At 38.5% G+C, this 24,260-nt stretch overlaps 1 protein-coding gene across 1 annotated transcript; it reads right to left on the bottom strand.

Moving 5' to 3' along the window:
• Positions 1 to 11,748: 11,748 nt before the first annotated feature.
• LOC146383844 (myosin light polypeptide 6) lies at positions 11,749 to 12,805 on the bottom strand. Its single transcript, XM_084935335.1, has one exon. It carries the CDS (start codon positions 12,749 to 12,751, stop codon positions 12,143 to 12,145), a length of 609 nt encoding a protein of 202 aa, XP_084791461.1. The 5' UTR covers positions 12,752 to 12,805; the 3' UTR covers positions 11,749 to 12,142.
• Between the last annotated feature and the right edge of the window lie 11,455 nt (positions 12,806 to 24,260).

Genomic DNA, 24,260 nt, shown 5'->3' on the forward strand with positions numbered 1-24,260 from the left:
CTAAGATGTGGAAGGTAAAACCAGTGGGAATCTAGAGACAATCTCTCTTTTATGCATTCACAAACCCGCATTGCAGTATTTTCCTTCCTCTAATAGACACCTGTGTTGTGTTGTCAAAACTGTCAAATCAGTGCACATGTAAGGATGCTTGTGTGTCTCTTTCTATGTGGGTTACCACACAAAAAGTTCAGGTTTGTTTACAAATTGATTGTCTCAGCATTCACGTCTTTGTGGTTGATCTCACCTGTCAAACTGGTCGGTGAAATATCAACATAGCCTGAAGGAATGATGGTCAGAGCTATGAATATAAGACCTGTGTTGCAAAAGAAGGGGTTCACCCGTAATGGCTCTGCTTTTCCTCTACCATCTGGTGAAGGACAGTGACAAGCCTAATGAAACTAACTAGGACATATTTTGAGTCTGCAATTGACAGGCAATGCCAGAAACAAAGGTTAACCATAGCTAAATTGGGATGCTTTCGTTTGCAACAAGGTCAGACAAAATTGACTGTCATTCTGTTCTGCCTTGCACAGAGGGATGCATACGTATTTTGCTTGTAATGGGGCTAATAGGATCCAGGTGATGGACAGTTGTCACACTGTGTACCTGCAGGCAAGAGGGATGAACTGATCAATGGGGAATAAACTACTGTTTCATGTTATCATAAATTATTAAACCTCTTTTTGAAACATTTATACCAGTTGTGCATGCAGCATAATCAGTGAATTTGAAATGTTTTTCCTTTCTTCTTATTAATTAGAATTTGACTTGAATATATTAATGTATTTATCTTTCTATCTTATATTACATTTTATGGCTTGAAACTGCAGCATATCGTTTCACTGTTTTGATCCTGAAATGGAGCAAAATCAGCATATTACATAATACTATGTTATACAGCATTTTTAATAGCTCAGGGAAAGTGTTCTGAACTCCAGGAAGCCAGGAAACTCCTGGAGATCGTTGGTGCCATGCTGGGATCCTACACAGATATACCAAGCACAGAGGGCCTGCTTTCTAGTCTACCATTCTTGCAGTAGTCAACAGCACTGAAACTTAATGAGGCCATCAGAAAGTGAAGCCTACACGATATTCTATGTATTCAGGACCTTTGTGATTGGCTGCAAACAGCACAAAGCACAGGGGAGTGTGGAGTCAGAAGAGACTTTGGTAGTAGTTTGCTGGAGACATGCAGCACACAACATAGTTGGAAATGGATGGAAGACAGTAAGGATACATTATCATCTATTTCAACCAGTGAACATTATGGATTATGGATTGTTTATGTGTGAATTATGAACCTATCAGTTAAAAAAGGCATCGCTTTAAAATGTCTACATTTTTGTAAATGTAAATTAATAGCATGTTAAATTATTCCTGTTGACTGATATGTAGAAATGGAAGGTTGAACGGGATCAAGAGTTCAGTGGTGTATACATTTATTATGATTTCCTGGGGCCTCATGAAGACAGACAAGACACAGTCCTGATGATTACTCAACCAGTTTCCAGTTTTTCTCTATCACTCTAGTGCAATTCTCGCATGAGAAATGCCATCCTTACTGCTCTTAATAGTAACAAATTTATTACTACACACTACTTTTTCATTGCTTTTGTGCGCACTGCTATAGTTTCTATACATACTTCACTTCTAAAGATAGCTGTTTTGTGTTGATGCACTTTGTATCTGAATCTCACAAGTCATCAAAACCTTTTGGCAGTCATTACTATAGATCTCTCATTTTCCCTAATGCTGTTGAACATTGCATTCATTGTTTTCAATCAAATTACTTCAAAGTTTTTTCAAATATGAATGAAAGAGCAAGGTCTGTCAGCTGTAGAAGCGAGAAAGCTCTTCAATTGAAAGCAAATATAAACATCTGTTATCAAAGAGGTTTATTGAAACAAATACTGACATGTGATTGGCTGATTAGATTTTTCCATTAAAAAGCAGTTGTGGTAAATGGACTGGTTTTTATATAGTGATTTTCTACTCTACCTGAGCAACCAAACCACTTTATACAATTTGCCTCTTTCACCCTTCTCTATGCTTTTTGTACGCATGTGTTTTCAATCTAACATGTACACATGGATGGATTGTTTAGATTATTTAGCATACAGCCACCCCAGTTGAACAGACCAGCTGAAGTGACTAATTTTGCATGCTTTGGCTTATGTGGAAAAAACGTTTTTATTGTTTTAGTGTCTTTTGCACAGGTGACTATGATGAAAAATGCCTTAAGAGTGGTGAGAATAACATTCCTAATGTTAGAACTGCACCACAGTGATGGAGATCAACTATAATGTACTATAACATGAAAAAGAGCTCTGAATTTTGTTGAATGCTCTAACTACAGCAGCATTGTGAGTTACTTTTGTATTCAATTCAGTATACTATAGTCACAGCTGAATGCATTCATATAAATAAAATGATTGTTTTTGCTTTGTTAACATCAATAAAGTTGGTTTTCATTTAAAGCAAATTCTTGGATAGCTCGCGTAACTAAAAAAAAGTGTTGTGGAGAAAAGTGAGACACTGTGTCCTTTGGTGAATAATTGTACAATGGTGCAGAACCATTGTTGCGTTTGACAGTCAGATGTCCCCAATGCTCACTCAGAACAATACACTGGTTCTCCACTCCACAACCTCCTGTCTATTTTCACTGTTACTAAAACCAGTCTACCCACAACCGGCCTGCCACAATACTGCATACAATATAGTAGTTGTTATTCATAGAACTACTATTTTCTAAACAGTAATGAAAGGCCTTCCTGACCTTTACTGATAGACTGGCACCCGTAGTTATCAGAAAATAACATGCTGTCATGACACTAAACCATTAAAGACAAAGTAATGGCACTATTATGTGGACTGTGCATTAGAACTCTTCACACTCAGACTGGAAGAACACTATTGTAGGCAGTTTCAAGAGCTCTGTCAGTAGAAGGGATCAACATGGCTGTCAGCTGTACTTAGCTTTAAAGTTGACGTGAATTAAATGTCAAATGTAAATAAATTGACACCTTGTCTGGTGAATGACATTGTTTTGACATACATACATACATTTCTTATGGAAAACAAAAACCTAGCGAGTACTTTTTCCAGATTTTATTGGTAAATAAAATTTAATATAAAATGTAAAATTCATATTGTTATGTTTTAACCATTAAGATAAACCAGTCCAAAACTGTGAAAACGTGTCACTCAGTAACTGTGTATGGTGACCTTTACAGCGACAGAATGGAAAAAGAAAAAAAAGCTAAAAAAATAAAATAAATAAATGAATAATAAAAAATAACAGCTGGATGCTCCTTTTCTTTTTGAGATACAACAGAGATAAAAATATTTTTTAAAAAGTCATATTGATCAGTTATTGGACAGAACATGTAAAAATGTGAAGTATTCAAATCCACAGAGCCTGTCCATGGACAAAGTAAGGACCCTGTAATAATGACAGAGTAATTATATTAGTATAATGTACAGACTGCTTTTGAATATATCACCAAAAATCCTTAATTTTATATGAGCCTTTCTGAAAACATATTTAACAAAATATTTATGTTTTCCAAATATGTTTCTTGTATGCTTGTTTGCATTGCTTGCATGCCCAGAAGACTGAAGGGGGATAGGAGGGTTATACGTAGTTATTTCTTTTTTTAGTTTTAAAATCCTTTTCTGAGTCAGACATTTTCTTAAATTGTCTGACACAGGTTCAGTGGGTAATTGTTCAATGTCAGAGGCACAATTTGAGAGTGATAATCTACACCTGTGAGGCAAAGCGAGAGAAAAAAATGTAAATGGGAATATACAGTCAGGTTCACCATGGAATTCAAGGCAGACTTGAAGCAAGTACATTTGCAATATTTAATGAGAAATGTAAGAAAGTGTTTCCTGTTAGTGCAACTCAGATGTTTTGGCCAGAGGCTGTGTTTTTAATCCCTACAATGGTTTCTCCATTACAGGAAAAATAAGGAAAACACTGTCTAAAACACTCAATTAGGATTAGTCCTAAGGATATAGATTTACATTAAGTGCTCTCCTGTAGATATGCAAGACATCAATATGACATACAGCCAAATGATACTCAGTGATTGGCATGGATGTTAAGGGCAATGGCTTTAACATGTTGTTGCAGTTTATGCAATGTTTCACTTGTCTTGGCTACATGTTTCTGTGATATTTATGACTATATAGTTGTAATTTAACCAGATCATTGCAATTCTATGCAGACCAGTCCAGCACTCTGTGGTTTTTGTTTGTATTTTTAACATCCTGCTTGAACCTAGTGTGACTCCTGCGTTTTTATTTTTCAAGTGTTTTACCACATATGTGCATTGCTTCCATGTCAAACACTTTCACATACCCACTAATACAGCTGAGCCTACAAGCATACGAGTGTGCATTGGCACAGTACTTGGAAACCAATTGGCCTGCATCATGGCATCTGGGAAGACAATTACTTTTGAAAGGTAATAGGAAAAAATTAAAATCCAATTTGCTCTGTAATGTGATTAGTAACTGAACTGAACTGAACTGAACGTATATGTGTGTGTATATTATCCTTTTAACTGTATGTGATTATAGTTGCATTTTCAAAATTTGATTGCATAACTCTCTTTGATTCAAATGACTCCACTTTAATTGTGGTAAAACACTGAAAACAACAAGAAATGTATTTTACACCAATAAACTGAGAAACCAGGCAGCTGATTTTGTGACATTTCATTTCATTACAAGGCCAAAGGAAAGATAACTTTCCACCCCTATTTCACTGCTTGTATTATGTTATCTTACTACTATTATAGTACAGTAGAGTATATTAATAAAGTTTTCATGAATGTTAACGTTAAAGCTTCCTTGAATGTGTTAGACCAGTTGTCTTTAGCAACAAAAGAGACAGAAAGACAAAAATATTCTCACTGGTATCGATTTACTTGATTTCCACTCTGCTTCCAAAAGAATGTTTTCTCCCCCTGTCTTTAAACACACACACACACACACACACACACACACACACACACACACACACACACACACACACACACACACACACTCTGCATGACAGTGATTTTGTTTATTGCCAAAGGACACACCTCTACAGGAGACATTGTTACAGGCCTTATGGTCACACATGGCAGCAGAGAGAATAGAAATGAAAAGAAGAATGAAATTATTTATTATTTTAATTTGTTGGACAGCTAAAGTATTATACAATTGTGGAGTCAAAGAGATTTTAACTATTTGCCTGGTGTGCATAGCCATTTGAACCATTTGAATTTCAGTTTAAGGCAATAGAGATTAAAATAAATGGGAGTGGGCTGCTGCCTACAAGATGGCACGCAGGTTCATTAGGCACACTAATACATTTTCAAGACATAATGGCTTGAAAGCAACCACACAAACATACACTAGGTTCAGCCTTCTTGCCTGAAATTTAGACAAATAAGGTTAATTATTATGGTCTCTGTTGCCTCTCAGCATTCTAGAAAGCAAATACACACTGTCATTAAGACATATTTTAAAACCATATGGAGTAAATTTTAAAGGTTATTTATTTAGAAAAAAATGTACCGACTGACATCAAACCATTACCTTTTTCCATTCCATTACCATTTTCATAGAAAATATTTGTTATTTGTAATATTTGTATGTTTTTTTGGAGTTTAACTGAAAAATACCAAAATAAACTCTACTGTACTGTTACATGGGGGATAGTTACACTCATTCCCGAAACAGAATCCTAAGGTGTACATCCAATCATACCCAAATAGCCTCTCTGTGTATGTACACTTCACAAGGGGTGTTTACCCCACTCTTGATTTCTCTTACTCTGATCAGTTGAAATGTTGAGCTCACATGTTTGTAAGAAGCAAGTTTAGACACGCCTTGTTATTGTCCTTGGCCCTCCATCAAATCTAGCTGCTGTTCCGCACAAGGTGAGGAAGTATTGATTCCTGGACACAGTATGTGTTGAATGAGTGGTAATGAAATGAAGCTTTGAGGATAGAGACTGTTTATAGAGGTTTTGTGTGGAGTATTCTAAAAACAAGACTGTGTTAAAAGGCTAATTGAAGGGTCTCACTATATTGATGTTGTGAATAAAAACAGAACATATTCTGTGGTCAGTCAAGTAATATGTTTTCACATATATGAAATAAAAGATAAAAATATCTGTTTGTGTTTTTCCTCATTGATTAAAACAGTGATCCTGACATTTTACCTATCAAATTTGTCATGCTTTTTACAGATTTATGTTTTTCACCCACATCTTTACCTTCCCTCTGCTAATGGGACACATTTATAACTGTCTTGCTGTTTTAATTAAAAAGGAATACTTCACAAATCATTCTAAATTGTTTAACTGATGTAGTTAATACACCGATTTTGTATGCACTTGCCCCAGGAGTATAGCATATATTTGATTAATCCTCATGACTGTTTTGTTTTAAGAGCTCAAAAGCTTAAGGAAAAGATAACAATATAATTTATGAACAGAATCAGTCTTAAACCAATAAGTGGTGCATTACATATCTATGCCGTAATTTATTTTAAGTGACGCATTGGCATGATTTCTTAATTCTTATCAGTCAACAGGACACATTTATTCTAATGTCATTAGTGCTAAGAAGCTTGGTGGTGCTGTGCATTACAATATCAATATCAGCAGAGCTGGGGCTGGTGGTTTCTATGGCAACAGTACACAAGGTTTCAGAAATTAGGAACATTACTTGTGGGGATAACACATGTAAGTATAATGTTTTTGAAAGCTATCAAAAGGAAACCCTGAAGAGAATTAGTTGACACTGCAAGATAAGAGATTCACTGCACAGTTTGTTAGGTACACCTGTTCAGCTTTCATCATCCCAGATATCTAATCAGGCAATCACATTAAAGCAGTTCAATGCATTATTGCGTGTGTCGTGGTTAAGTCAACTTGCTCAAACCAAGCATCATAATGGGGAAGAAAGGTGATTTAAGTGACTTTGAACATGGCATGGCTTTTGGTGCCAGAGGGGTTGGTCTGAGGTTTCATAAACTGCTGATCAACTGGGATTTTCACACACAACCAATCTAGGGTTTACAGATAATGTGCCAAAAAAGAGAAAAATATCCAGCAAGCAGCAGTTCTCTGGGCGAAAACGCATTGTTGATGCCAGAGGTCAGAGTAGAATGGTCTTATTCAAGCTGATAGGAAGGCAATTAAGGTGTTCATAAGAACAACTCTGAACACACAACATATCAAATCTTGCAGCAGATAAACTACAGCAACAGGGGAACATGCTGGTTGCCACTCCTGTCAGCTAAGAACAGGACACAGACGCTTGACTTTGAATGGGGTCACCAAAATAAAATAACAAAAGATTGGAAGTCTGATCAGTCAGAATTTTTGCTGTGACATTGGAATGGTATGGTCAAAGTTTGGTGTAAACCACATGAAAGCATGTATTAATCCTGCCTTCCAGCAACAGCTTAGTATGGTCTTAGTGTGATAGTGTGGGGGATATTTTCTGTGCACATCTTAGGTTAAGACTGACTGAGCATCATTTAAATGCCAGAGGCTACCTGAGTGTTGTTGCTGACCATGTCCTTCTCTTTATGACCACAATATGACCATCTTTTCATGGGTCCTTCTAGCGGACTGATACAGTGATACCTCAATCTCAAATCATATCTAACTGTTTTCTTTAACATGACAATATGTTTCAGTTCACTGTACTCAAATGCCATCCTCAGTCACCAAATCTCAGTCCAGATGTGCAGCCAAGAAATCTGCTGCAACAGTGTTACACTCTTGTGTCAATGTGGAACAACGTTTTTGAGGAATGTTTCTAGAGCTGCATTGAAAGCTATGAGGCAGTTCTTAAGGCAACAGCATGATGCCACCTAGCAAGGTGTAGCTAATGTAATGGCCAGTGAGTGTACTGACTTCCATCTCTAAGTAGGGAGAGAGAGAGAGAGAGAGAGAGAGAGTGTGTTCAAATGCCAGTTCAAGTGTTCCAGATGATAAGTTGTCACATGGTAAACTCCAAATGAAGGCTTCAAAAAAAGTATCAAATGGATCTTGAATAAAGAATAAAAACCCTCAATAAAAGGACATGAAAACTTCTTTCTTTCATTCTTTCTCAGTAAAAATCTCTTTTTATGAGAGTAATTTAAACCAGTCATTACATGTTTTTAACCAAAACTAAATGTAACACTGTACTGCTACAATAAAAAAGAAAAAGAAATGAAAAACAAAACAGTTTGGCACCAAATACCACATGCCACCCTTGGTATAGTATGAAGATCTCACAAATTACCACTTTAAATGAGACAAAATATTGCTACTTGATATTTCAGTTTGAGTGCTTGTGTGTGTACTTGATGTTTTATGCCGCCACCTGGGCTTCTCAAGCTATGCAGAGAGCAGTTTGTATGTCTGACATTTTAATATTATGCACTCCAAAGCTACAGCGGTGGCAAAAATTATGGCTATAAAATTATAACAGCAGCATCACCTTTCTAACACTAATATTTACTATGTTGCTACCACGTTTTGCACAGTGAATGCCCCCTACAGCAAACCTTAAAGTAAAGCATGAATACACAAGCTGGTGAATCCTTTTAGCCAAGAGCTTCACATATTTGACAAAGGACTTTAAAGCTAACAGCTGCTGATTAATCACGATGGGTCTAAATTACTGGCTGGCTCTCATACAGTTATGGAGCTGGATGCCCAGTGCACTTAGAGCCTCCTTTGCATGCGCTTGACAGCTGCATAGAGTAAGTGCCACTTCTGCCTCTTTAGCTGCATCTTTCTGCTTCTTTTACAGTTAGACAAAAATAGCTTCTAAAGTGTATCACACACTGAATATCAAAATTCAATATCGAAATTAATTCGAGGTGAATCCTTGTAAGTATAACCTTACAGGATAGATTCGGGGGAAATTTCAAGTAATTAAAAGGAAAGACAACTGATTTTCACATTTTAGTATTTCTCATTTCATTATCTGCTACCCATCTTCCTTAACCTCCTAAGACCCGAACTCTTCCACGGCATGCATTTTTAATTTCTCTTCAATATTTGGGCATATTGGGGCATATGAATGTAAAAACAAAGAATTACCAGATTTTTTTTTTACTTTATTTTTGTTTTTAAGAAAAATAAGACATATATATATGAGGATATTCGTTTAAAATTTTGATAGAACAGTAGCAGTATAATGTCCTTGTAAAAGGATATCAGGCCCTTGTAGAGCAAAATTGAGTATTTTGGTCTAAATAACCCAAAATGTGATGTCCACATATGTGGACGCCAGGTCCTAGGAGGTTAAATTGATTTAAATTAAATGAACTTCAAATGGCCAGAACAAACAAAGCCTGCAAGATTACAGGATGTTTATTTTTGTGGTTTCTAAGAAAAGAAAATTGGCTAGTACCACAGGTCAGCGTGGTGTCAGATTCATGTTGCCACTTTTTGCAGATGATTTGATCATTTCAGCTTCATGAGCAACATTCTGCAGCTTTCAACTTGCAGTTGAGGAGGAGATTGGAAATCTCCTTATCAAGGGCCATAGATCTGAGACAGAAAAAGTGTGGATTGCCTACTTTGGAATGGGGATGTGTTACTGCCTCAAGTGGAGAATTTCAAGGCTGTCAATAGTAGTGGAAGAGTAGATTGCAAGATGAACAGACAGACTAGAGTCTGGAGATGCTGTGGTAAAGAAAAAGCTGAGTGTGACCACAAAGCTTGACTTTGCATGGTCTAAAGGTTGATCTTGATTCTATGGCCACAAACACAGGAATCATGGGCAGAAAAGGAGAAAATGAGCTTCCTCTAAAGATTGTGTAGACTATATCCTTGAGTGTGAGAGACTCTGTAATTTGAGAGGGGCTAAGAGCAGAGCAACAGAAGAGTCAGCATCAAAAGAAGTCAGTTGAGTTACTTTGGGCATGTCACTGGTGTCTCTTGAATATTTCTTATTTGGTTTGTTTTGGATATGTATAATTAGAAGGAAACACTGAGAAAGCTTGACATTAGATTTTGTGTTAATTTTTTGTTATGAAATCTCTTTTGCTCTTTGTAATAGACATAGAAAAATTACACCATCACTGCTGAGATTGTTTGCCTATAAATCTTTCTTTCACTATACTGTACCACCAGCCTGCCACCAAGCTGGATTTGTCCCACGCTAAGTTATTTCTGATTTATGGCAAAGCGGAAATACATACGCAGGTAAGCAAACAAACCCAAAAGCGCTTAGCAGCTAACAATATTGGTCAATATCTGGTAGCTGGTGGATACACAAACACCTCTAGAACCCCCCACCCCAAAGAGCTGCTTTACAACAAGAAGAAAAGAAGACAAAAAGGGAGAGCGACAGAAGATGGTACAAACTAGAATGTATCTGGGACACACATGTTGCTTTAAAGCTGTCAGCCAGCTGGCATTTTATTTCTACTCAGTCAGCCAATATCTGCTTGCCTGTTAACCAACTTAGTGTTCCTAGTGGTATAAATATATAATTGGTGTTCAATAGTGCTTTCTTAAGATTTCGTATTGCTTTGTAAAGTAGCAATGCTTTTAATGATACCCATGTTGCTACCCATGTAACCATTAGCGGCTACCTGTAGCACCTAAAAATTATTTGGGATCCATGAAAAAAAAAGCCACAAACAAATACTCACCAATCAATTCTAAGCATTTTCCTTTTACCAATAGGCATAACAACTAATACACAAGTAAGACCCATGGAGGGATTGCTAATTTAAACAAAAAACACATTTTCTACCCTCATCTTTGTAAAGTGTCAGAACATAGTATATAAAAAGGAGTAGATACGGTAATGGAAAATGGAATTTTTAATAATGCCTCTTGGTAGTGAGCATATCTATTTCTCTATGTTCATTGGTCTGTGTGCTATGTTGATGGGGGTTCCTAGGTAATGAAGAAAAAAGGAAACAGGAGTGGCCGAACACTTGTGTCTGTTCTGATTTAGAATCATCAGAGAACCAGAAGTTATTTATTATAAGCTTAAAGTGTTTAAGATGCGACTGGTGAGTTCATACTGATAATTATCATTTATAAATAATTAGTTACTATGTCATTATTATTACTGAAAACTTTTTTTTTTTAAAATATAACAAATCTAGGACATAACTGCACCAATCTTCCAAAGAAGCCTTTGTATTAAACTAAAGTCAGAAATGGACACCTATTGTTCCCAGTCTTTGTTTGATTTATCTACTCTTTTTAGGGCCTAGTCTCATTCCTAAAACATAGTGCCACTAGTTTTAATTTAACTTGATAAAACGTGCCCAGAGCTCAAACACTTTGGTGGATAAACCGCTTGCTCCCGACAAGGCCAGCGCAGGTTCTCTTACACGCTTGGAAGGGGATCGGTAAGGGAGTTGGATAGAATCTGTAACTCAATGCTAGAGACAACTAAATCCTACAAAGTGTTTTTTTTTTTAATAAAATTTTCAAGCTAAACATACTTATATATGATTCACTGAGAAAGGCCATGCAGGTTTAATTCATTGATTTAAACAGAAGATTTATCAGCCACTGCAAAAGTGATGAGGAAGAAAGTTCCTGGTACTTGCAATTTTCAGAGGAAACTGGATTCGTCTCTCTCTCTCTCTGTGTGCACGTGTGTGTGTCTGTGTGTGTGTGTGTAGGTGTGTGTGTGTGTGTGTGTGTGTGCCCTGGTTCACTGCAACTGAATCTTAACCACAATGACAAGCATACTCATTTTAAACCTTTTTGTCAGTAGAACAAAATATGTTTTATTTTGAGATGTAGATAAATCCTGTATATGTGTGTATGTTCACACAGTACTTTGGACTAATCACATTAACACAGTTGATATGAGAAGTTGAATGCACATTAAATCATCACTTTCATTGGCATTCTCAAGCTCCCATGGTTATCTCATCAAATTTAAAAGGATGGGTGTATTTAAATTACATTCATGAGGCAGATTGTGATCATATTTCCTTTATTCGTTGATTTTTCTTTATGTAAGTCCTCATTCTTTGACTGGGACTTCACTGAATTAACATGCAACATGTCACAGCGTTAATGACAAAATCACCTTTAACTGGTCAAATATAGAAAGAAATTCTGTAAAATTAAGTCTTTTTGATTAAATGTCCATTTTTAGCCAGAGAGAATGTGCTTTACAAAGGAGGCATAATTGATACATCCATTTGCATCCTCCTGTCCAGCCATCAATCTGTCCACTTCATCTTCTGTCATCCTCTCTCCTAGTGTTGCCAGCACATGACGCAGCTCTGCTCCCATGATGGTGCCGTTGCCTTCCTTGTCAAAAACCCTCAGCCCTTCAACAAAATCCTCAAAGTTGCCCTGATCTTTTGCGCGGGAGATATGCTGCAGCATGGGCAAGAAGGTCTCAAAATCCACCATTTTAGTACTCATGTCCTCTGGTCGTGGTTTACCAAGCACTTTCAGCACATCTGCATTAGTTGGGTTCTGGCCCAGAGCTCGCATGACATCCCCACACTGGGCATATGTGATCTTCATTTCTCCAGTTGGTGTGCGGTCGAACAAGGTGAAGGCTTCCTTGAACTCGTCAATCTGGTCAGCAGTGAACTCAACAGTGACGCTTTTGGGGTCAAACTCAGGCTCCTTGGGTGGCTCAGGCTGTGGCTCTGGAGGTGGCGCTGGCTTAGCAGCTGGAGCTGCATCTTTCTTAGGCTCTGGCTTTTTGGGCTCAGGTTTCTTTGGTTCAATCTTCTTTGGTGGCATGTTGCAAGGCAATTCAGTGGCGAGCTGACGCTTGCTGAGAAATGAACAAGAGCCTGAGCAGATAGAAAGTGATCCCGGAACTCCTCTTTCAAGGCTTTTATATGTGCTTTGTCTAGGGGGCTAGACAACAATTTCAGCCACCACACTATAAAAGGAAGAAACCCAAAATAGATCCGCATAGCAAGTGATGTCAACATTAAGTATTGTTCTCAGCTGCTGTCATCTAACCGACAGGGCTATTTGCTGTCATTAGTGAGGGTCCAGTTGCATTAGCCCGAAAATGTTCTGTCTCTCTGATGGACAAAGGGATCAGAGCATAGCCAGTGATCAGCCCATGAGGGAGATAGACTAAAATAGCTTGCTATCTAAATGCTGAATGCCTGGGAATCACTTCTTTCTGGGAGGGTGGCTATTCTTTTCACTAGAACAATGGTGCAGCTAAGTCAAAAGTATTAATATTTGTCTCTAGGCTTTGCATGTATTCATTTTATAATAATTCATTCTCAGAATAACAGAAGGATTATCTATCAAACCTTATTTCAATGGCAGGTGTTTGGCAGTTTTTTAAATTTGACAGACAAGCAATAGCTTGTATTGCATGCTGCCATTTACAAACCTGCCAAGCCCTCATAGATCCTAAGGGAACTCTTAATTAATTCGTCATATACTAGTGATAATGCAAAGATGAGTCATAAGAGTTAAATATATTAAGCAATACTGCTGTAATCATGTTGATGAAAGTGGTTAGTCGTTTAACCAAAGTCGTTTGTTCCCTGCTAACATCAGCTGATTTTTTTAAGTAAAACTAAAGAAAGTGTTCAAAAGGATTTGGCTCATAGGTTCTTATGCATATGGAGGGCATGGGGAAAAGAAAACTGTCTTTGCTTATAAAGGGGAACTGCTGCTACGTATTGCAGTTAAGGTATTTTCTTATTACATTTGGGTCTTTTTCATATAGCAAATAGTCTTTTCTTCCAGTTCGCTGATATGTATTTTTTTTTTATTAAGTGAGTTTTAAAATAATAGCACATTTACTTCTTTTTATTTAACTGGCACGATCATGTGTGGAATAAATGTTTTCCTTTATATTCCCAATAGTAAACCTTATGAGGTTAAAAGGTGAAAACGGGCAATGCAATTCCATTACGAGTATGGTTTATAAATATGTAATATGTCATTTGGCTTTATGTAGATGACTGCTCCATAATTCTCTTCAGTGAATGATAAATTAACCAACAAAATATTCATTTCATTTATGGAAGAGAGGGTATATAGGATGTGCTGTTCTGTGACACAATTTTAATCATAGCAACTTTAATTTTATGCATGCCTCACAGTTTATCAACTCAGTTAAAGAAAGCTAAAGCCTGTCATGCGATAATCACATTTACCCTTCTTTGTCTCAATGCCAGTTCTCCTTGATCTGTCAATCTAGTGCTTAAAGTCCTTGGACAGTGTAGTTTAAGTGTGCCTGTGTATGTATGTGTATGTGTGTGTGTGTAGTTGTCCTTAGCCTAAGATCATTATCTCTCTTCTCTTTTCATTTTAAGGTCACATAGCTAGTAAAACTGACAGCTAATTTGTCGTCTTTTGGTATGCGTACGTGCATGTGCACATTTGAGCAAGATGGAAACATGAAAAAACTTGCAAGAGAGCCCAGTTTTGTACTGACACACCATATATGGACAATATATAAAAGGTATATTTATCAAGTATATAAAACAATAATAATAATGCACACACATTCATACCACATTTACGATTTATTTGAGGCGATTACTAATTATTAATGATTGTCATCATTTTTCCCACCAAAAGCTTCAAATTAATCTATATCAATCATACCCGCTTTCACAATTGTACTTGGTCCTTAGAACACTGATCCTTACCTAAGTGTTACAAGTGCAGATAACTGGAATATTTAAATTTAAGCACAAGTAAACCATTATGTTGGATTGCCTATGCAGAGACCACTACAAAGTTCATTTTTGTGTACAGAAGCTTTGTTAAACTGTCATTTGGGTGTTCACATATGTTAACAAAATAAGAGAAGACATATCCTTGATGCTTCTACCATCAAAGTTCATTTTCTTGATGCTTTTACCATCAAAGTTCTTTCAAACAAGTCATCAATCAGTAAATCACTCCAACTGCAATGACTGAACCAGTCAGCTTGTCAATCCTCTATAGTGTCTGTCTGCTTATTTGCAACAATTGCTTAATAACTGAGCTACCTAATTTGTGTTGATCAGAATACCCAAATTAACAATACTGATAGATATTAACAGCATAAAGGTGGTAGGAAATGTTAATGAACCTGGTAGTCATCTGTCGTCAAGGGACAGAATCGGGTCAAATACCAAAATATGATGAAAAACCACAAAACTCCAATCGGCATCACATGTCTGACATGTCAGATATGAGCTGATTACTAAAAACAATACATTTCTTGTCAAAAAGGTAAGAAATTAAACATTATGGGAAAGATCTAGAAATCCCTATTAAACTTTGAAGCATTTCCTTTCATATTATAATCAGTAGCATCAATGGAAACATAAAGAACATATAGAGGTATAAACCACAGGGTGATCACAAGCATATTTATAGTTCTCTGTCTCTCTCAGATGAGACCTCCTGAAACATAATATATTTTCTGTCAGAATGTCAAGTTCATGCATTAATGACATTGAATATTGATCATTTGAAGCTACAATAATCTATTCATGCATTGTGCTCACAAGCCTTAGGGTTCTTCCTAAATGCATGTAAGATATTGAATTGTAAGGTCAACCTTAGTTTAATGCTGCATTGATCAATATGTTTTTTTTTCCATATTTAGTCAAATCATTACGTGTAACAAAAATGGGATGCTAAATGTGATGACCTCAAAGTCCATTAGTTTTAATGGACTTTGAGGTGTGAGCCCTGAAAAGGCTTTTAGCCTCTTTATGCTTAATATCAATATTCTTTTATTTATTTATTTTTTATGTATATTTGATTTCAGTCCAGTATTTTTCCATCAAGGCCTCCAAGTAAATACTCATATCTGAAATGTTCTGAAACAACTTATTTTCTGTCAACTTCAAAGCAGAGAAAGAAAAACTTTCCAGTATAACAATGGTGCTACAGACACACCCAGCTTTTCTCTGAGAGACAATTTATGATATTTTTTAAGCTATACATTTGGTATACCTCCACTTCTGAACCAAGTTTTCAGTTTTAAGCTGCATGCACACTGAAGGTGATATGTTCATAACCCATTGTATTGAAGCTGACTGCAGTTGCTGGTGGACAGTCCAGGTTCTGTTGTTTATATAACCTTCTAACATATTTACTACCAGGTCATATGTCCCTGAGTATATCCTGCACACAGTTGTGCAACTAGAAGTTGAGAAGTTTTATTTTGGGTCTCGCCCACTTTTTGTCACCAGTGATTATTTTTAACATAGTTGCTTGAAGTCAATTTTTATGGTGAATGGACTGGTGGTTTTCAATTCTACCACTTTTCTACATCACTTCCTGTGTGAACAGAACTTTAACTGATGCTGATTTCTTTTCTTTTTTTCCTTTTTTTTGTAGTTGCGCTCTACATTTCATTCACTGTTTTGTTGTTCAATCACCAGACTGGATTGGGGGGGGGATCACAATTTCAGTTATACAAATGTTACTTAAATTTTCCCTTTTAACTCCATGGAGTTATTCCTTGGGGATAGTCCTTGCATGCCTGTGTCTGGTGCAGTGACTGTTTATGTGAACAAAAGATGAGAGGGTGGTCAGCAAGGCAGCAAGTCCTTAATCCATGAGATAATAGTGGGAACTAGGGGAGGCAGACCCCTGGTGTGGTCAGGGCCAATAAAGGAGAGTGACAGAGACAGCAGTTACATTCTTCCTATGGCACTGGCAAAGGGTGACTGAGACTGAAGATCTGTGTTTAGTTAACTGGCTAAAAACAGATGCACCACTGAGTATTATCTCTCCTCTTAATCGCCAGTTTCTCTCTTGGACATGTGCATCAGACCTGGGAATGGCCACTGAACTGCCAGCTACTGTACTTCATAATTAAAATTTGTGTGAATGTATTGTGAATTCCTGGAATCAATACTTTGACTAAACACACGCGAGACAACCAACAGTGTTAGTATTTAATGTCCAAATATTAGTGCTTTCCTCTTTTCACAGAGCTGCCACTCTAAAAAATGGGGCCATAATCAAACCAGCTTCCAAAGTGTGCTTGTTTGATTTCGCTAATATGAAATAAGAATTAATTTCCATTTTATGTTACCCTATGGAGTGTAGTGAACAGCAACACAAAACTTTTCTTATGAGTCGAGTAACAATATTGCGTTGTTATAATGGAATGACTGTTGGAGGAACCAGCTAGCAGACATCTGTGTAAACAGTTTAATTAAGACCATGTTTGATGAATTATAGCTGGTGAAGGCACTGCCTGTTCTAATACTTCAGTGTCTTAATTACACCAGACATCCATGTGTTCATTCTCTCTGCCCACCCCATATTCTCCCCATACTTACAATGATAGAAATTGAAAAAGTACAAAAGGGAAAGTGCATTTCACACTCTACTGAAGCAAAGCAAGCAATTTCAAATTAATCAAAACACAATAAGTTTACAACATGATAAAGAGGTGCTGTATGTGACATGAGGGGAGTTGATTTTTGATGCTTAGACCTCTGTTTTATGTTACAATTGAAATGTTACTGGACAAAAATGCATTAGTTCTAAATTAAATTTTAGTTGAGACATTTAAAAAATCCAAATCTAGTCATAAAGTCTTAGCTATCTATTTCGAGAAAATGGAATTTGCAAATGGTCTTTCTGCACAGAGACGACACCGCTTACATGTGTCTGTGAGGGGAAAAAATCAAGAGATTGCAATTTTGCCTTTTATTCAGACAGACCTTACAAAATCATGAAGCTACACACTGAATGCCAGCACTCCTAATAAAAATGGCACTGACTTGAAAATACAGATACACCATAGTACATGCAACGGATGACTATCATATGTGATTTAGACAATCAGTGTTTCTTGTGTTCTTTAAGGGGTTCATCAGATACACCAGTCTAGTCCAAAAATCAAAGAGGATTATAATTAGGCACATGCTTCCGATTGAAATGGGCTACAAAATGGCATGATTAGCTGTGAAATATACCTCTTGATAATATAACATAGGTAACCTATAAGACAACCTATGATACATCTCCCCATCTATAATAAGTATAAATAGGGAAAAATCAATATGAATTATTGCTTGGCCTATTTTTGTGATATTTATAAGGTTTCCATGTCTGCACCAAACAATAGCTGGGGATCACAGTACACGTCCAAACCAGGGATGAGCACTATGCCTTCTTCTCACAAGCTAGGCTTGGAATTCTGACTGGGAGATTAGGGAAGTTTCCAAGCTATTCATAACCCTACCCCCACCCACCTTCCATTCTCCACAGAGCACTTGGCTTGGTGGCAGAATCCTCTCCTGTTCATCTGGACTGGTCTATTTCTGTATTTCTGATGTGCCTCTGATGCCATGTTTAGAGCGTGTCTTTGAATGGTTTGTACCTGTTTATCCCAGCAGCACACAGGCTTATGAGATGTTTGCCTCAAAGCTTACCAGCTGCTTTTCTCAGCTGGAATGCTGGAATGCCTGTATGTTTAATTCAGAGCCTTAATCCTGACAAAAGTGGACCAAACATGTCTTCAGAGTGTTTTCAGTGTCTATCACAGAAATGTGGAATTTATACCTTTTTCCCCTCATACAGTGACCTGTTTTGTCTTGCTATACTGCGCTTTACAAATTTATGAAACCATCAAATGAAAGGTTTATTACACACACACGCACGCACACACACACACACACACACACACACACAAACATATATATGTATAAAGTCATTATTATAATGATTTTAGACAACTTCTTCATAGAGCCATGAGGAAAAAAACATTCCAATGATTGTAAATACTTTCACAACTCATAAAATATTGAAAGAAAAATGCTATGGCTACTGCAACATAGGCGGCGCCAAAGGTGGTATTATGGGACTTCAGCAAAGCCCTGAATTTCTTGCTGTCCATCATGCCGATTTTTTAATGTTCTCGTTTAGAAACAAAAACAGGATCCTTTCCACTGTATAGTTTTTTTCTCAGATCCTGTCATTGATATTGGACTCAGTGTGTGCATTAGGAGCTAGGAAAATTTTCACTGACCACATTTTGAGCTTTGACAGTGATGCTGTAGTTAGGACATGGTTAATAATGACTTCAATCTCAAAAAACCACAGCAGTAAGAAGAGCCGTATATAAAGTATAAGTAAAAGTAAAATATAATGAATATTGTGATTCATAATCTAATAATGAAACTTTTTCTATGTTTACATTTAAGACTTTTAAGTTTAATTTTCATTTAATTTAAGACGTTTAAGACTAATTTTTATTTTTGTTTATAGTTACATTGAATATTCAAGTAGTGGGTTTTTGCTTGATGGCACTGGGACATTAATATCATTGGTGCTTATATAGATGATATGAAAACATCCACCACAATTAGTCATTCAGTTTTGACAGTCGTTGTTCATTGTCAGAGAGGTATTAAAGGCCTGGCTCTAGTGACGCAGCACTACTGTGTTCCAATTATAACAGAATTTGCTCCTATTTCAAACCACAGTTGTGCTTCAGCTGTTTTACTACAATATGGGGCATAGGGGTCAGTGGTGACATAACTTGGACCTTGCAGATCAATTTGTCACTAGTTTGACATATTTGTTGTGACAGATGTAGCTTTATGCAAATGCATTTTTTACAGATTGCTAACAAAATGTATTTTCCATTGGTCTGTGTGTAGAATTGTGGTAGGCAACAAGAATGGCTGATCTCTCAATATCATTTCAGTAAATGTAAGTGGATAGGCAGTTCCTCGTATATCTCATTCTGCATAACAATGTGAAAATATGATCAAGAAATTGGGAGAAAGTATTCAGATATAACTTTGTAATGTTAAATTTAATCTGATTCAGGGCACTACCACTCCTCATACAAAAAGAATATAGACTGAATGATACAATATAATGACTGTGTGAGAAAAGACATGGAGAGTCTTTATATAATAGTACAATGATGTCTACTTAAATACTCTATGATATTACAGCAAGAGAGATTTGGGAATATAGCAGGATTTCAGTTCAGTGAAACAACAGCAATCCCATTCATTTGCACAGTCACAAAACATGGAAACTTAATCTCTGTCGGAGATACTGAAGCCTCTCAAACAGCCATATCTACAAGAGCAGTTGCTGGGCAACAGATGAAGCAACTGTATACACAAGCTGCTCTTTTAAATATCTGCTGGCTTCATCCAACAAGGCCACCAACTTGTTTCAGCTTTAGATCTGACCAAAGAGCAGGGCTGAGAATATTCATACTCTCATGGCGCCAAAAATATTTACTGGACTGTGACTGATTTCATTATTTTCAATCAAATAAGGAAATCCTCTGTAATAAATGAAGCCATTATTCCAAGACTGTCTTTTATGAAACAGATCTTGAAATGCTGAATATCTGGTTCTCAAATAAATGTCCACATTTTTATAATATCCAACAAACTTTCTTATTTTTGTGGAAAAAACATTAAAGCGAAGAAATATTTATAATAATAGAAAGTTCAGTGTTCAGTGTATCAGTTTCCCAGATTCAATGGGAAGGACTCTAGCTGAATGATACTAAGTGTTGTTTCCAAATGTGAGACATAAAACACAGCAGTGTAGCTTTATACATTGTAAGTAATAGATCTGCTACCATGTGATTTAAAGCAACAGACATGGAAGGACTGATAATACACATTTGTCAAACAGCCCTTGTTTTCTGGTTACTACATTAACTAAATATTATAACATTTAACATTCATCTGTACAGTACACTGCTCAAACACATTTTAAACTGAGAGGATTTCTTAATCAGTTTCATCTCCTTTGTTGTTAATAACATCATAAACAGGTGCACTAGAGGGGTAACAACAAGACAATCCCCACAACAGGAATGGTTTTACAGGTGGAAGCCACTGATATCTTTTTCCTCCTCATCTTTTCTGACTGGTAGCATGAGGCAAACCTACAAGTACTCCAGCTATTCCAAAACGACACATCAATATGCACCATTGCCAGAAGGTCTCAAGAGTAGGGAGGATATTCTAGGAGACAGCTAATTACTCTAGGAGAGCTAGACAAGGCCGTAGAAGGTCTTTAACTTTAATCAGTAGGACCGGTATCTCCTTTGTGAAAATAGGAACAGGATTAGCACTGCTAGAGTTACAAAATGACGTCCAGAAGGCCACTGGTGTGAATGTCTTTGAGAATCAGAAACCGAATTCATAAGGGTGACCCGAGGCCCTCTAGTGGGCCCTGCGCTCATCGCTTGGCAATTGCACATGTGACTGATGTGAAAAGGTCAGGAGAAACTGTGGCAAATGTTATGGTGCCTGTAAAATTGTTAAGGTATGTCACGGCCTGGAGGTTCAGCTGGTCGCTGATCAGCTGTTTCTCTCTATCTCTCTAGTTCGCTCTCTCTCTCTCGCCAGGGCGGAACTCATTATGGGTTCACGCCCTTGGCCCACGCCCTCGGAGGAGGAAACACCTGTGCCTCATCAGTGTGGGTGGCATTTAAGCCAGGAAGCAACGGCTGTTCTTCGCTGGATCGTTGTGAGAATCGCGTCAGTGAAAGTCGAGCGTCTAGCAAGTGTTTTTCCATGTAGTTGTGTGTTTGGAATCTAACGAGCGTTTCTTTGTGTGCAGACCCTCTGGACTGTTTTCCCTGGTGTTCGAGTGGATTCATGTTTGGATTGTTTGGAGAGAGATGAGAGTGTTCACCTGGATTTCCCCCAGAGCCCTGCCCCTCTCACCTTTTGTATATAGCACTGCCCCGCACCTTTGTAGATAACACTGCCCCGCACCTTTTGTATATACACTCATTGGACATTGTTCATTAATAAATTCTCTTGTGTGCATCAATCCCCGGAGTCCAGCGCGTGAGTCCACCTTGTACACTGTGACAATAACGATCCAGCCACATCATGGACTCAGCGGACTCAGCCGGCACCCAGCAGCCGGTCATCTCCACGGAAGCTGTCTTGGATCGGCACGAACGAATGTTACAGCACATTAATCAGCAGCTGGCAGCACTAACTCAAGTCATCGCTCAACGGATACTGCTGGTAAGCCCGCCCACCCCTTCTCCACCTGTCACTTCACAGTTACCGGCTCATGAGCCCTCTGCGCCCGGGTCCTCCGCTCCTTCAACGTCTGCCCATGCGGAGCCTCCGGAGCGGTCGCTGCCCGTACCGGAGCCATTCTCGGGTGAGTTCCGCAAGACTGCGGGTTTTTTAATACAAGTGACGTTGCAGTTCAAACAGCTACGGAGGACTTATGAGACCGATGAGGCTAAGATTGCTTTTTTTCTTCAGTTGTTACGCGGTCAAGCATTAAATTGGGCGCAGGCTGTATTAAGAACTGACCCCAAAATAACCTATGCTGATTTTCTCGCTAAGTTTAAAAATGTCTTTGAGAGAGGCACTGGGGCCGAAGCGGCAGCTCACCGACTGCTTAATTTGAAGCAGGGAAGACTGAGCATGGCCGACTACTTGATTGAGTTTTGGACTCTGGCTGAGGAGACCGGGTGGGGGCAGTCGGCACTAATAAGTACTCTGCTGAATAACCTGTGTGACGAGCTAAAAAGGGAGCTAGTTATGAGGGAATTGCCTGTGACTCTTTCTGATGTTATGACCCTGTGTGTAAAGGTGGATGAAAACATGCGAGCGCGTCGCGGCGCTACAGACTACAACTCCCAGAAGCCTCTAGGATGAGAGGAGATGGCCTCCGGCGGAGGTACGGCAAGTAGAATGGGAAAACGGGACAGGAATTATGAAGACGAGGGTGAGCAACCCATGCAAATAGGATGCTCCAGATTAACGCCGGAAGAGCGACAACGGCGTTGGAGAGCTGGTGAGTGCTCCTACTGCGGCCGTAAGGGCCATATGGCCGTTTCCTGTCCTGACCAGCCAAAAAACCACGCCCGCCAGTAGAGGGGAGAGTACGGGTGGGTGAGGTTTCCTGTTCACAATCTCCTCCTCGCTTGATGCTTGCGGCTAAACTAACGGTTCGTTCTGTTTCTCACCCACTCCACGCAGTAATTGATTCAGGTGCAGAGCAGAATTTCATTGATGAGTCCCTCGCTCAAGAATTAAAACTAAACACTAAACCACTGCCACACTCACTCCAAGTTACCGCCCTCAGTGAGCAGCGTCTCCCGGATATCACCCACATTACGGAGCCAATATCATTAACCCTCTCTGGTAATCATTCTGAGACGTTGCAGTTATTTGTGCTTAAGGCTCCTCTCACACCACTAGTCTTAGGGTTCCCCTGGTTACGTCAACACAACCCAGTCCTGGATTGGAGGAAGGAAAGCATTCTAGGGTGGGGAGAGGAATGTCATATGTCTTGTCTAAAAGCCGTAACTCCACCTGCGAACCCTCAGAGTAACCCCCCACCATCAGAGTCACCCGATCTCTAGTCTGTGCCCTCAGTCTATCACGATCTTAAGCAGGTTTTTTGTAAAGATAGAGCATGTTCTCTTCCCCCTCACCGGCCGTACGACTGCGGAATTGATCTTCTCCCAGGCACCCCACTTCCTACCAGCCGATTATACAGTCTTTCACAGCCTGAACGGGACAGCATGGAAAAGTACATTAACGAGTCGCTCGCCGCAGGTCTGATTCGCCCGTCATCATCCCCTGTTGTGGCGGGGTTCTTTTTTGTTGCAAAGAAGGACAAGAGCTTACGACCTTGCATAAATTATCGAGGCCTCAACAATACCACCATCAAAAACAAATACCCACTACCACTACTGACATCAGCCTATGAACTGCTCCAAGGGGCCACAGTTTTTACAAAGCTGGATCTGCGTAACGCGTACCATCTGGTTAGGATACGAGAGGGGGACGAATGGAAGATGGCTTTTAACACACACTTATCCATTTTGAGTACCTCGTTATGCCGTTTGGTCTAACCAATGCCCCAGCTGTGTTCCAGGGCTTTGTCAACGACGTGCTCCGAGACTTCCTTAACCACTTTGTGTTCATCTACCTTGACGACATTCTCATCTTTTCACGCTCCGTCTCTGAACATGAACGCCACGTCCGGCTGGTTTTGCAACGTCTTCTCGAGAACCGTCTCTTCGTGAAAGGTGAGAAGTGTGAATTTCATGTGACCACTGTTTCATTCCTGGGCTACACCATTGAACAGGGTAATCTCAGGCCCGACCCAGCTAAGGTCCAAGCTGTCATTAATTGGCCCGTCCCGACAAACCGTAAGCAACTCCAAAGTTTTCTGGGTTTTGCTAATTTCTACAGACGTTTCATCCGTGACTACGGTAAGCTTGCTCTCCCACTAACTCGTCTCACATCTCCTAAGGTTCCCTTCTGCTGGGAGGAGTCAGCAC

Source organism: Perissodus microlepis, chromosome 7 (genome assembly GCF_051167445.1).
Source record: "Perissodus microlepis isolate ML-2025 ecotype Zambia chromosome 7, ASM5116744v1, whole genome shotgun sequence".
In the NCBI taxonomy this organism is placed as follows: Eukaryota; Metazoa; Chordata; class Actinopteri; order Cichliformes; family Cichlidae; genus Perissodus; species Perissodus microlepis.

Coding starts and splice junctions, on each gene's coding strand:
- LOC146383844 (XM_084935335.1), bottom strand. CDS start 12,751: ATGCCACCAAAGAAGATTGAACCAAAGAAACCTGAGCCCAAAAAGCCA.